The sequence below is a fragment of the Symphodus melops genome (assembly GCF_947650265.1).
Source record: "Symphodus melops genome assembly, chromosome: 19".
In the NCBI taxonomy this organism is placed as follows: Eukaryota; Metazoa; Chordata; class Actinopteri; order Labriformes; family Labridae; genus Symphodus; species Symphodus melops.
Window position 1 is genome coordinate 13,971,118 of NC_136709.1, and position 14,141 is coordinate 13,985,258.

The following is a 14,141-nucleotide window of genomic DNA, read 5'->3' on the forward strand; positions in this document are numbered from 1 at the left end:
GTGAAGGCTTTTTGATTAGTTAAGTATCTTTTTTCTGAACATTAGAACGGAGGAAACACACTGTGTGTCGTAGACGATTCCAATGACCACGTCCTCTCCGTGTGGGATTGGCAGAGAGAGGACAGACTGGCTGAGGTCAAGGTATGGTATGCTTGTGTTATATATACAAATGGTGACACAACCATAAAATCCTGCTTTGCTTGTTTTTGTAGCTGTAGAAAACTCAAAAATTCTTCTTTTATGTGTTTGGCTTCAGTGCTCCAATGAGTCAGTGTTTGCTGCAGACTTTCACCCGACAGACAGCAACATCATAGTGACCTGCGGGAAGTCTCATCTGTACTTCTGGAGCCTGGAGAAAGGAACACTGGTCAAAAAGCAAGGCCTGTTTGAGGTTAGACACCATACCAACCCCTTTCCTACTGAGATAGCAGATAGTCAAATACCATGAAGCACCATATGATAGAGAGGCATAGACTTTTCCCATATCAATATGTTCTCTTCAGCTTCAGCCTATATGGACAGTCAATGATAGTATGCAGACATAAAACAAAGTGTATGTTTTCTTGTTGTTTTTGCAGAAGCAGGAGAAGCCCAAGTTTGTGTTGTGCGTGACCTTTGCAGAAAATGGAGACACCATCACTGGGGACTCGAGTGGCAACATCCTGGTGTGGGGAAAAGGCATGTTAATGTTTGTATTTATTCATTCAATCTTTCTTTTACAGAGTGGTCTGGAGGGAGCGGTTGACTCTCTTGTGTAGATGGGACAATAAAAGCAAAAACATACCCTTTTATTCCCTGAGCTGTCTGTCTGTCTGTCTGTCTGTCTGTCTGTCTGTCTGTCTGTCTGTCTGTCTGTCTGTCTGTCTGTCTGTCTGTCTGTCTGTCTGTCTGTCTGTCTGTCTGTCTGTCTGTCTGTCTGTCTGTCTGTCTGTCTGTCTGTCTGTCTGCGCTCCTCAAGCAGCCGACGTTTACATCTTACACTCTCCAACTGAACCTTCTCATCCCGTCCTTGTCACGCAGGCACTAATCGCATCAGCCACGTCATCCAAGGCGCTCACGAGGGCAGCATCTTCTCTCTGTGCATGCTGAGGAACGGCACGCTGGTGTCTGGAGGGAAAGACCGCAGACTGGTGTCCTGGGACAGCAGCTACCAGCAAATACAAACGGTGGAAGTAAGAGAAACTTTAAGAGCATTCTCCAAAAATGTACATTTTCTGAAGCTACCTTTGAAGTAATACCGTATTAAAGACTTGAAATATAGAAACATGTAATTCAGCATCCTGATGATCCTCATATACGTAATTTTAAAAAAATATTTTTGACAAACTGTTAAACAGCATATCCAGCTCCAGCTTTTGAAGTAGCTTTTGGTTGTTCAAATTAGCCTGAAATTGCTTTCCAGCCTGAGGCGTCATACTTTGCATTCTGAATACTGCAACAAATCATAAATATTACAGAGCATGAGATGGTTTTAAACCTTAGACGAGATTCATGGATATTTATGGTCATAAGAATTATGGATCGTTCATGTCTTATTTGCTTTAAGGAGAACACATTATACAGAAAAACACGAGTTCGTCCTGCAGACGTCTGATTCCAGGTTGTGAACATTTTATTTCCTCCACAGGTGCCGGAATTGTTCGGACCAATCCGGACCATAGCTGAGGGTAGAGGGGAGACAGTGCTCATCGGGACCACCAAGCACTTTGTTCTGCAGGGCAGTTTGGACGGAGATTTCATACCTATAACACAGGTAGATATACAGTATGAAAACATACAGTACTTCAATACAGGGCTGAAACAAAACTCCACTTTTATTATAGGGAAATCATTGAGCCTCTATTCTGATGTTGTTTATGTACTGGACCTATTTGAAAAGCTGTGATCTTGTAGCAGAAGAAGAAAAAAGACTCCTGTTTTCTCTGCAGGGTCACACTGATGAGTTGTGGGGTCTGGCTGTTCATCCTGGGAAGCCTCAGTTCCTCACCTGTGGCTTTGACAGGCAGGTCTGCCTGTGGGACTCCAGCTCCCATCAGCTCATCTGGACTAAGAGCATGGAGGTGAGTTAAGTCTATGTCTCCCTCTGGTGCCAGTCATGGGAATTACACACAAAACAAACTTTCAGATAATTGAGATTCTGTACAGCTGTAGGCTCACATTTACCAACTAAATGTACAGATGTGCACGCAAACAATTTGAAAAACTTCATGATGCCTTTGATTTTAGTTTTACGTATGTTTGTTAAATATTGAGTATTTTGTTTAATGCTGACAGAAAAGATCACATCCTCAGATTGTTTTTATAACATACAATGCTTTCATAGTTTGAACAGTAGTTTCCTGTCTGATTAAATAATTCCAAGAAAATTTCCATTTTTAAGGTAATAACATGATATATTCTTTATCATGCTGGTACTCTGAGAGTGAAGGTGATCCCAGAGGAACTTTCCTTCGTTCTAATGATCAAGAAAACCTCCATTTAATTGTAAAAATCTTGACATGTAATGTTTGAAAAAACGAAAGGACAAGCATGCGGATGATGTTACATGACATAAAACACACTATTAAGCAGAGGGACACTTAAAATATTCTCTTTTTCTGTTCCTGACAGGATTCTGCCCAATCAGCCGGCTTCCACCCGTCGGGAGCTGTGGTTGCTATAGGAACTCAAACTGGCAGGTAGGCACCCCATCAACAGAAAAACACTGACATAGTCAACAGAATTACAGTGTTAATTTGATTATAACTAAAAACACATATCAAAACAGGCTTCTTAAACTAATAGTTATTATCATTAAATTGTGGAATCAGCAGATTATTGATCAGTGTGTCATTGATCGTACAGATGGCTGGTGTTGGACACTGACTCCAAAGATCTCGTCACAGTTCACACAGACGGGAATGAACAGCTCTCTGTTATGAGCTTTGGACCTGGTATGCAATGTGAAGTTTTTACCATCTACTTTCTCTTTTTTTATTCATATTAACAAACAAATGTCGAAGGATATTCTTTTGAAGTATTGAAATATAATATCGTTGACACTAGGAACCCTACAAGTTCAATTATCTGATCCAGAATGTGCAAACCTAAAAGTCTGCAATTCCATGACCAATGATCTTCCTGTCTCCTTTGATTTTGTTTAGACGGTAACTTCCTGGCCATCGGTTCCCATGACAACTACATCTATATCTATGCTGTGGCAGAAAATGGGAGGAAGTACAGCCGAGTGGGGAAGTGCTCGGTGAGCATCTGTATTTATACTCCCCCTCTCATCACTGGATCCTTTTATTTTTGGTTCCACCCTGCGTCACCTTTATATTTAGTTCTTTCCTCAGCTTCTATATTTCACTCGTAACCTATGTGCACCCTGCCCTTACTGTGTGCCTATGAAGAAGCTGTGACATCATAAATGGCAACAGACCGAATCATAAAGGGCTGTTTTTTTGTAAACATAATCATTAAGTGCTGATGTATTTAATCATATTCCAATTGTGAGGGATTATTTTTCGTGCTTCAAATCTAATTCTGCTTTCACTGCAGGAATGTCGTTAAGTGTGTCTTATAAAAAAATCTAACTTTTTCCCTTTGTGTCATTCATCAGGGTCACTCTAGCTTCATCACTCATCTGGACTGGTCAGTGGACTCCCAGTATCTGGTGTCAAATTCAGGGGACTACGAGATACTGTATTGTAAGTATAACCACTGTCATCTGTTCGCAGTCTCTTTTTAATTTGGATGATTTCGGACTAATCTCTAAAACAAATGCCTCAGTTAAATATGACAAATTGAAACTGTACAATGTTAAATCCATGTCAAAGTTCACCTGGGCTTAATTCTAACTTTAAATTGTATGTATGCAACATAATAGAACAAAAAAGACTTACTATCAGTACATTATGCTTTTAAGATTTTAATTGACCCTCCCACTTTGTAGGAAAGGCAAAAGAAAAATACCTTTTAACAGAAAATCTTTGATCTAGCTTGTATTGAAATTTGTGTAGAATTTGTGTATCACTTTCAAGGTTGTCTAATGCATCATTTAAAGTGATTTCTTACATTGTTTTACATGCTTCCCAATAAGCCAGAGTCCAGTTATATAAAAGGGTTTTAGCCACAAGGGTATATTACAATGGACTAAAAACAGTAGTTGCTGCTTTTACAATAAAATTAAACTTTTGTTATCACACTGGTTTTCAGTTTTAAACATCTACAAGCTGCTGCGTAATGAATAATACAAAGTTTCCTTCGACAGTACTTCATATATTGATGGTAAAAAACAGTAATTCATAATGCACACTTTAATAATTCAAGTGTAATAAGTGTGTTCAACCATGTGATTTAATCCAGAAGCTGTAATAGTTATAATTTGTTTGTTTGTATTTCTCCAGGGATCCCATCAGTGTGTAAACAAGTGGTCAGTGTGGAGACCACAAGAGACATCGAGTGGGCCACCTATACCTGCACCCTGAGCTTTCACGTCTTTGGTAAATGACGTCTTCCTTCCTCTCCCTCCTCAGCTGTGTGTTTGTGTTTTTATTGTCCGTTCATCATATACGCTTTTCACCACCTTTTCCTCCTCAGGCTTGTGGCCCGATGGCTCAGATGGCACCGACATCAACGCTGCCTGCAGGTCCAACGATAAGAGCCTGCTGGTTACTGGAGACGACTTTGGGAAAGTTCATCTGTTCTCACACCCCTGCTCACAGTTCAGAGTAAGATCCTGTAAACTGTTTTGCAATAGATACATCTCAGGGATTTGAAGAAAGAGATTAATTTCAAGGTAAAAAAAAGAGATGGATTTCATTAGATTTTTTAATTCTTTTCAGGCTCCCAGCCACGTTTACGGCGGACACAGCAGCCATGTAACCAACGTGAGCTTCCTGCATGACGACAGCTACCTGGTGTCGACCGGCGGGAAGGACATGAGCGTGATGCAGTGGAGGATAGTCTGAGAGAGCAGACAGAAAACACAAACTGTCTGTTTCTTACTGCTGCCTCTTACTGGGCCTGAGAGCCAGCAGAGGCAAACTGAACTGCACTAACATGAAGTGAACCAAACTTAAATTAATTCAGACTCTATAAACAAAAAGGTGGAGCTGCCGTAACTGAAGAGGACCCTGAGGTTCGCTTCCTGAGATGAACTGCCGGAGCTGTAACGGTTGTATGCATATCCCTGAACTTTTCTGCTTTTCTTTTCCCACACTACATGTAAAATACTCTCACGTACCTTTACCAACACACCAATGACATGAAACAAAACAGATCCAACAGATTAAATCCACCTAAACAGAACCAAAGGCTCTGATTTTCAGACTGAATTTAGCAGCTCTTGTATGGCGCACACTCCTGCCACAAATAACGGACTAAAGGAGTCATTTTCACAGTGAATATCAGCCATCCAAGAGCATAAGAACAAAAACTGTGTACAGAAAGAAAAGTGTTTTTTATGTTTTATTTAACAACTCAGGAAAGCACTAGTGGAGCAGGTTAACATTGACATATCAGAACACGCCCGAAACATATCTCACTACTTCATTTAAGGAATATTCAAAATGTATTGGCCATGATAATAAAATACAGTTTAGCCGTATTCCTTAATTCATCTGAGTGTTTGCATTTAACTTGTTCTTGGAACATTATCTTAACATTTTCTACATGTATTGTGCTTCCTGGTCTTGAAAAAAAGGCCCCTTTTCTATTATTTATTGACCACAAATTAAACACTTCACTGCCAATTTCAGTTCTTTTTCATCTTCCCCACAAAACATCTCTCTTGTGACACTGATGTGTAAATAAACTGAGAAGCTTGAAACTGATTAGAGACAGGTTGGGGTGAATATACAGTATTTGAAACTGTTTCAGAGTTTTAAAATTACTTGTTGTATCTGATTTGCCTTGATTTGCCAGGGAAGTAAAAATGAAGCATGTATGGGTTTTTTTTATGATGTGAAGCCTTTTCAAATCTGTATCTATATGCATTTACTGCACCAAGAAGAGTTAAGAAAAGAGAAGGTCGAGACCATTACACTGTAACTATTTACGTCCGATGTGCACCATCAGATAATGGCAAGAATTTTTAGTGAACTGAATCTTTTCAGGTGTGTGTGTTTTTTTTTGTTTGTTTTTTTACTTAAATGCACTGCTTCCGCCTTTTTAACACACAGCAGGTCCGTTCACCCACAGTACACTAGAACAAGAAAAACATCACTTCGCACTCACTGAAGCTTTTCATTACCTGGTGACGATAACTTTAAACTTTTTTCCAACATAAAACACTCCTGATAACATGGTTAACAATAAGCCAATTAACACACATACATTTACTCAAGATTTCTTAGAATGGGTTTCAGCAACCACAACTACACTGATACAAGGAATTTCTGTGTTGTTGTGAAAGTTGCATGTTTTATAGTTTCCTTGAAAGGAAAAAAACACTCAATTCTTTTAACAACAGTGATATGAAGTCAACTTTCTGTTTTATCCTACAGAATACCACTGAAACATTGAACATTTGTCTGAATTTGAATGGAACATTAAATCCCTTTGAGGCTGTGTGTTGTATTCTCCACTTGATGACTTTTTACTTCATTTTCTTCTTTTCTTTAACCTGGTATCAAAGTCTGTTCTGTGTGATCTCATTAGAGCTGGACAGCCTTATTTACTGGTAAACGGGATTGAGATCTGATCACCTTGGTTGGACAGTGTAAACCAGAGACTGTATATTAAAATGGACAGAGCAACAGTTTCTTGGAAGTGAGGCCAAAATAGTTAGCGCTCCCCCTGCTGACTAGCTGTACCATTGTTCACAAAAACCCTGCCTCTTCCATTTTAACATCAGGATATGGTCAAATTATAAAGTTAAAATAGATGTCAAATAAGAAGAATTTCACACAGTCATTGGACTTTCCATAATTGTGAGTGTCTGCTCCAAACCAACACAGGATTCTTTGCTGCTGTGAACTGTATGGAATTTATATTTCATATGTAAATTAAATGTGTGTTTAGGTTACAGAAAGGGGCGTGGCATCAATTCCACGGATCCACCAACCAGCTCTTTGTCTTGGCTCCAAATGACATCACCGGTGCAACATGTCAGCACCTGTCGCAGTGTCATTTGTGCTTTATTTTATGTAATGGAAGGAGAAGGAGATACACAGTCCATGCTAATTAACCGTCAGTGGGGTATACATATACATATATGTGCCAGGGATACTATAAGGACCGCCTACTCTCCCTGTTTCAAAAACAACAACCATGTAGACAAACAGACCACTTTGATCTTCTATTTGTCCCATTTATCATTTCTTTGCTGTGTCTCATGGAAGTCTTTTTTTTTTAAATTTCATCATTCCAATGAGCGAAGACAAAATATATGCATTGAAGCAAGGTGTGCACTAAAAACAGATTGTGTTCTTATTGGTTTATCTGAGGCCCAACTTTGGAATCTGCCACCAATTCAACATCAGCTCTGCCCTTGAAGTTTTATCTCTCTACTCTCCATTACACACTCTCTGTTTTCTCCCTACTCTCACCTTGCACCCCCTCTGCTAAAATGAATTCTGACACTAAACCATCTTATTATTGTAATTAAAAAGAATAGTCCAGACAACAGTTGGAAAATGGCAAATAATTATTGCCTCATATTAGAAATCCCCATTTCAGGATTTGATCCTACAGAGTTCCAACTTTCTTGTACATTGAAGGTTCACAAGAGGGGTCCAGTCCTGAGTGGGAGGAGCTTAGAACATTGCAGTTCTACATCCCTCCCACCCCCTGGTGGGATTTGAATGTTTATCTTTCAACAGAAAATTCACAGCGTTCGGATCGGGGAAATTCTGTGGTCCAGGAATCATGCTCTTCATTCTTCAGTTTCATTGTAGGACTGGCTGATGCCTACTAATCTGTAGGGCATTTTCAATTTTTGATACAGTGCTTGTTGTTTGGAAGGAATTTTATACTTGAGGTCAAGATGTTGAACTGAATATCAGCACTGCAGTGATTATGCACTTGGCCTGAGGCCACACAGCAGTGCTGAGCAGTCCTGAGCTAGCCCTCCTTTGAGGGGATTGTTCAGATCAAAATGCATTGTAGTATTACATAACTGTGGGGTAGATGTGAGAGATAATCTGGAGTGCAATTTTATTTTTTGCAAACACGCAATAGTCCTTTTTTTATTGAGGGAATAAAAACCCAACTTTTTATTACAGTTGCACTAAAACAAACAGACTCCTTTTGGACTTGGCTTGTATGACAAAACAATAAATAAAAAACAAAAATGGGTGACCTTGAAGCAGGATACCACAATGAAAGCTTCTTTTGATTATAACACTGGATATGAGGAATGGACGGCATTCTGGCAATCTCTAAATAAAATGAGGAGGGGCGTCAGTGAGCTGCACGTGAGCGTCTTCCCCGCAGGTGGGCAGCATCGAGCCTGTCTTCTCCCCCTCCTCCTCCTCTTTCTCCACCACAACGCAGTACTAGCATTTTCCCCCAAATCTCTCCTCCTCACCCAAAACACTCCGAATGGGAAGAAAATATGGCATGAAGGAGGCGGCGGGTCAACACCACCGTTCACCGTCTTTCACAGAGGGCGAGCACCGGCTGAACATGGACTTAAGGATACGCAGCGGCGCGCGAGGCGAGCTGAGACAACGGAGCACAAAGCGGATGGCAGACGACGCTCGTGTTGTCGCTTAGTGTTTCTGCAACACGACTCATCATCTGCCTGTGTTATATCTCTTCGCGGAGGCGGACAAGAGACTTAGGGGGGAAGATTATTCGAGCCCCCTGAACTGTGTATAACGAACAAATAAGCGGACTGCCGGTCCCTTTCATTAAACTCATCGGTGCCATCATCCACGCTTAAATTAAAGACAAGAAAATGAGGTAAGCGGCGGGCAGCAGCACGCGCTCATGACAGATGCGCAGGGGCACTCAGCCCTTTGCCTCCAGTCTAAATGTACGTTTTTAGGCTTGTTTTTAAAGTAAAATTAACAGCTAATAATGTAGTGAAGACAGTGGAGAGTCATTTTCCACATATATGGGCTGTATCATGAGCATATTGAGGCCCACCCATTGGGCCTCAGCCTTATATCGCTGTCCTTTACCGTTTCCTTTACAATGCTGATACGCAAGACGAATAATGTTCGCTGTGATGTTTCCCTCTCTTTAAGCCCTCTATTGTCAACGCCGGACCCACCCAGTGTGTTCAATGCAGGACCTAAGCCAGACGAACGTTGTCATGGAAACGACAGCATCATGTATTTATGCCATATAGTTTCTGCCTGTAAGCCAGCAAGGCGCACACCTGGCGAAATTAAAGCGCAGGTTCGATGTTCAGTGTGTGTGTGGTCACAGGTGGGGGTGAGTGAAGGGCCCAGTTAACAGGGGTACGTGGAGGGTGTTTATTCTGGTGGTTGCCAGGCAGGTTATCAGACCCCCCCCCCTCTCCTGACACACACACGCACACACACACAAATAAGCCTGCTCCATGACAGATCCACTCATGCACGTATGGAAAATGTGTCTCATGTTTAAATCCTGATTCTATATCCGTGGTTGCTGACGGTATTTTGAGCCTTTTCCTGATTATCCTGGTATGCAGAATGCACCGAGGCCCAAATCTTCTTCTCTAGCAGCAGCAGCAGAGTGTCTGTATTCTGTTCTATTTATGAAACACTCCTTTTATATTTCTCCCTCCTGCTGCTGCCTTGAGTTTGACTCCTCTGTGTCTCCATAGATGCAGCCTGCACCATTCTGTTTTATGGCTTCAGATTCACTCTGACAGCTCCCCCTCGGATGCACTGCACTCTTCTCTGCTTTTACTGTAGCTACCGGTGTTTGTGTGCATGTGTAAGAAGAGTGAGACTGTCTGGGTGTGTAGTTGTGACGCTATTCCTTTCAGAGAGGAAAAGGAGACGGAAAAAAAAGCGGAAAAAAAAAAAAAAAGTAGACCACTAGATGGTCCCACAACTGGATGTCTTGTTCACTCTACATCTCCTGAACGGAATAAATCGGCCCTTTCCTGTAACCTCACACAACCCAAAGCCAGCAGCTGAATGATTTTGCTCTCAGACAGTAAACATGTAAGATTTATATCTTCGAGTCCACTTCGGTGAACATGCTGTTTCCTCTTTTCCTTAAAGCTGCCTCGCTCTTGTTCTGTGTGTCTGTTTTAGCCGGAGGCAGGTCTGTTCTTTGACTCAAGCCCAAAAGAGAAGTCTCAAATGTCCGAATAGCAGCAACAAGGTGACCTGAAGATTCTTTTGCAGAGTAGAGGGGGGGAAAAAAAAAAAATTCAATGAGATTATTTGTTCAGCATCACTGCATCCTTTGCTGCTTTTATGTAAGGGTGCATAGCATGTTTGTGTCTGTGCATGAAGAATGTGTGCGTGTGTGTTTTTGCACTTACGTGCGTGTGAGTTATTTTTAGTCTGGTTAACGGTAGTAGCTCCATAATGGGATACTTTCTCTCTTGTCTCCTTGTCAGACTGGCTCCTGTCATGTGTTTGTGTGTGTGTGTGTGTGTGTGTGCCTGTGTGTGAGAGAGAGAGGCAGTGTAAGTGGGCACAAAGCGAGGCGTCCTCTTCATTACGCAGGAGGATTTCTGACGCGCCTGTTATGGTGACTCATCGTAGGAAAGGTAGAATGAGCGAGTGCAGCCAGTGGAAGGTAAAACGCTGAGTTATGCATCTTACTGCAGGCAGCTGCTGATCAGAGAGCAGCTCCACGTGAGCCAGCGTCCTCACACACAGCAGCCATAACAGTCACATTGTCTGGCTTTTCATCTGCAGCGATACCACAGTATTACCCAAACTTCTCGTGGGGAGTAGGTGGAGGCAGCGGAAATTGAAAAGACGCTTTTTGCGAACTGAATAAGTCATACTTTTGCTTGTTTTATTTTCTAAAAAAATCGATTTTGCTATCAGATGATTTGAAATGACAAGAAGCCACAGTTCTCAAACAGAAGTAAACAAATAAACAAATAGTTGCTCCAGACAATGCTGGAGCCAGTATTGTTGACGATGTCTCTAGACTGTATCAACAACTACTCGACTTATCGCCATAACAGATACAACTCTGAGGCATTCGTTGTCCCAAAGATGTTGTGCAATGAAGACTTTTGTGATCCTCAGACTTTTCCTCTGTTCTCCCGGAAGCCTTTTCTGTTCATTAAAAATTCACGAGGGGTTGTTATCCTCTGTCCAATCAGAGCAATTAAACGGGTGCTGTATAGCAGTAGGCTACCAGGATCAGTTGTGAGGCTATCATCTGGTTTAACATCCGCTTTCACACTGGCAGAAAACTCCCAAAATACGTCTTGATGTTTGTTTTCGGGAGTGAGCTGCGTGTCTACGCAAACAGCTGACTCTTTTTCCTTCGATTTTACGCAGACTTTTTCCAGTCTGCCCCCCCCCACCCCCCACCCCCACCAGTACATTTTTGTTTTGCGTAAAGTCAGCAGGAAAATTCACCACAAGCAAGAGGGGGTGGTGGCGTAACCGTAGACTTCACGCACATCACGATCTCTGCGTGCGCGAGGAAACCGCTTCGTCATGTTTCCTTTATTTTGTTCTTCTTCGCTCTTTCGTCGTGATTGTATTGTAACTAAAAATGGCATCGATGTTAAGGCAGAATAAGTGGACTCCGTTGCTGCATCGGAAACTTCTGTGCAGAGAGCTGCATGTGTGAACAACCGACGAGGCAGAATTTCAGCGGAGGTCTTTCAAAAAAAAATGTCCCGAGTGCATAGCCTTGGTCGAATTATCGGCTCTTAAGCTCTAGAGATAAGTTGGTCGGGGTATTCCAAAGGTAAATAAAGACAGCACCAAGTAAAGTAAAACTGCATCAACAAAGACAACAGTGGATTATCTAACAATAGAATGCATTTCGAGTTCATAATTAAAAAATAATCTAAATCAATGGTTCTCATTTAAGTGGGATTTTGGAGTCACACTTTATTATTTAAGAGATGGAAAGAAGAGTGAAGATAGGAAAACAGACCAAAACAGTCTTTTCTGTACATACTCAGTTTAATCAAAGTTCTATCCCCTTTTTTTTCACATGTGAATAACAGCAACGTTTCATCTCTCCAAACCTCCAAAAAACAGTTCAACAAGGACTTTAAACAAACATCCTTTTTTAGCTGATCTGGTTCTAACCCACATACATTTGCTTTCTCTTTTCCATTTCATTCCTGAGCTTGTTTTTCTTCCTGCAAAGTAAAGGCCATGTGATCCCGAGTGTCTCTGTCCTCTCGTAAAGTAGACATACTGTTACCACATATCATCACACATAAAACCATCACACATAATCCGCTCATTTTCCAGCACATCCCATACACAGTACATACACGAGCTTTGTGTGGCTGGAGCTTTGGTGATGAATCTGCATCATGAGTACATTCGGCGTGATGGAGGTCAAACGGAACCATCAGATAACCTCCGCCAAGTACTGTGAATGCATTTACAGCTAAGAGAGGCATTCTTGTCTTTCTCCCTCTCTGCCTTTTCATCCTACAGATTCTAACTGTTTAACCCCATTTTAGCATTGTACTTACTGAAGCTTGAGCAGCTACTCATTTTGGATGCTTGCACTGAATTTTCCTTCTGTCCTATTTTTTTTCTCTTTTTTTTTTTTTTTTTGGTGCTATTTTGTAATTCCTCATAACTTATCTGATCGTAGACTAGTGCACTCTTTGTTTCCCAAACCTCAGCTTGCCTTGGCAAAGTTACATTCTAAGTTGGCTTTATCCACATGAACCACTCATTGAGGACAAATTCAACATGAAAAACCACAAACGCTGCTCTTGATAAAACAAACACTTGGCGTTTGAGCTCATTATAACTTTGGTTGCCTTGTATCTCGTGTCCCTTTCATGAACGCTGAGCTGAGTGAACAAACCTGCTGTGTGCGTTTCCCACCTCCTACCTAATTGGTGATTAGTCTCGTGGCTTAGATGCATTTCTTGTTAAATTCAGCTACTGTAGAATCTATTCAGAGCTTTCCTGAAAATGCTCACGATAAAAAACAAAAAAAAGGCAGGGTTGTAAAAGCTCTCCTGTTTCCTATGTTGGCTAACGTGTAATTTCCATCCATTGGAAAGGATTCCTTGGAGGTTGAAAGACAGCACTCCAATCCTCAGAATCGAGAGAGGTGACTGGTCTACACTGGTCACATGTTCTCTCTCTCTCTCTCTCTCTCTCTCTCTCTCTCTCTCTCTCTCGCTCGCTTGCATTCCCTCACTCTTTTGCAACACTCCTCATCTCTCTCCCTCACTCGCTCTTTCCTCCCACTCGTTCTCTCTGTCTTTCTGTCTTCTGTTGGTATGTTGAGGTTTTTTTAGGAAGCTTTTTTTTTTTTTTTTTTTTTTTTTTGAGGATGTAAAGAAACGTGAAGTACAGCATGTGTACCGCTCTCTCCTCTCAGGCTGACACTTCCCCCTCTCCTCCATAATCTCCCCTTTTTATACCTCCTTTCATCCTTTGCCTGAGTGCCGGACTGTCTTCTTCTCGCAACATGTATTCGCTGGATGATTTCGGGTAAGGAAACATCGCCCCTTTCTGTCTTTTATTTTTTATTTTTTTTTATTTTTTAGTTTGTCTTCGTTTGTTGTCGTTGTTGAAAGGTAAAAATTGGCTTTAGAGTGTGCGGTTAAGATGTTGCTTCTCCTCTCTCTCTGATGTTTCTGTTTAAAGCCTGGCTCAGCTTTCAGACCGCAGAATCTGTTTGCTTCTTCTAACAGGATTTGTATGCCACTGCAAAGAAAGAGGAGGAAAAAAAAAAAAGTGGCTTGAGTTGGAGAGGAATCCAGGAAAAGTGGGAGAGGAAAATCTCCTCGAGTGGTTGCTGACTTTCTCTCGTGTGTCTCCTTCTTTCCACTCTGTCTGTCTGTGTTTTTCTCTGGAGCCAGCTGTTAGCACAGAAGCCTGATTGGTTACCCTTTAGCATATCTTTCATTGGTTCACTCTCTTTTTTTTTTTTTTTTTTTTCTTTCCCGCTGGGAAGAAGGAATGAGTTGTCTGTCCGCTCAGCTGCTGCTCTCCGTCGTTCGCAGGATAGATCCCATCTGAGTCGTTGCATGTGTGAGAAAAGGAAGGCAGGAAGAAAGGGATAGAGAGCGCTAATCTCTGAATGGC

General features: G+C 41.5%; 2 protein-coding genes across 13 annotated transcripts in view; both read left to right on the plus strand.

The window, feature by feature from the left end:
* Positions 1 to 6,552, plus strand: part of eml1 (EMAP like 1) — a 41,014-nt gene extending 34,462 nt beyond the window's left edge. For all 11 annotated transcript variants that reach the window (XM_079370153.1, XM_079370148.1, XM_079370151.1 and 8 more), the window contains 13 exons: positions 46 to 141; positions 257 to 391; positions 579 to 678; positions 1,021 to 1,172; positions 1,628 to 1,753; positions 1,929 to 2,060; positions 2,611 to 2,678; positions 2,845 to 2,933; positions 3,144 to 3,241; positions 3,602 to 3,689; positions 4,389 to 4,484; positions 4,582 to 4,712; positions 4,827 to 6,552. In XM_079370153.1, coding sequence (XP_079226279.1) covers positions 46 to 141; positions 257 to 391; positions 579 to 678; positions 1,021 to 1,172; positions 1,628 to 1,753; positions 1,929 to 2,060; positions 2,611 to 2,678; positions 2,845 to 2,933; positions 3,144 to 3,241; positions 3,602 to 3,689; positions 4,389 to 4,484; positions 4,582 to 4,712; positions 4,827 to 4,952 — 1,437 coding nt within the window. In that variant the 3' untranslated portion in view covers positions 4,953 to 6,552. The remainder of the gene's footprint in view (positions 1 to 45; positions 142 to 256; positions 392 to 578; positions 679 to 1,020; positions 1,173 to 1,627; positions 1,754 to 1,928; positions 2,061 to 2,610; positions 2,679 to 2,844; positions 2,934 to 3,143; positions 3,242 to 3,601; positions 3,690 to 4,388; positions 4,485 to 4,581; positions 4,713 to 4,826) is intronic.
* A 1,831-nt stretch (positions 6,553 to 8,383) lies between these two features.
* evla (Enah/Vasp-like a) overlaps positions 8,384 to 14,141 on the plus strand; it is a 35,047-nt gene continuing 29,289 nt past the window's right edge. The window contains exon 1 of one of the 2 annotated variants that reach the window (XM_079370164.1): positions 8,384 to 8,889. In XM_079370164.1, coding sequence (XP_079226290.1) covers positions 8,885 to 8,889 — 5 coding nt within the window. In that variant the 5' untranslated portion in view covers positions 8,384 to 8,884. Of the gene's footprint in view, positions 8,890 to 13,214; positions 13,545 to 14,141 lie in introns of those variants that run through there. The other variant, XM_079370163.1, reaches the window with a different exon arrangement.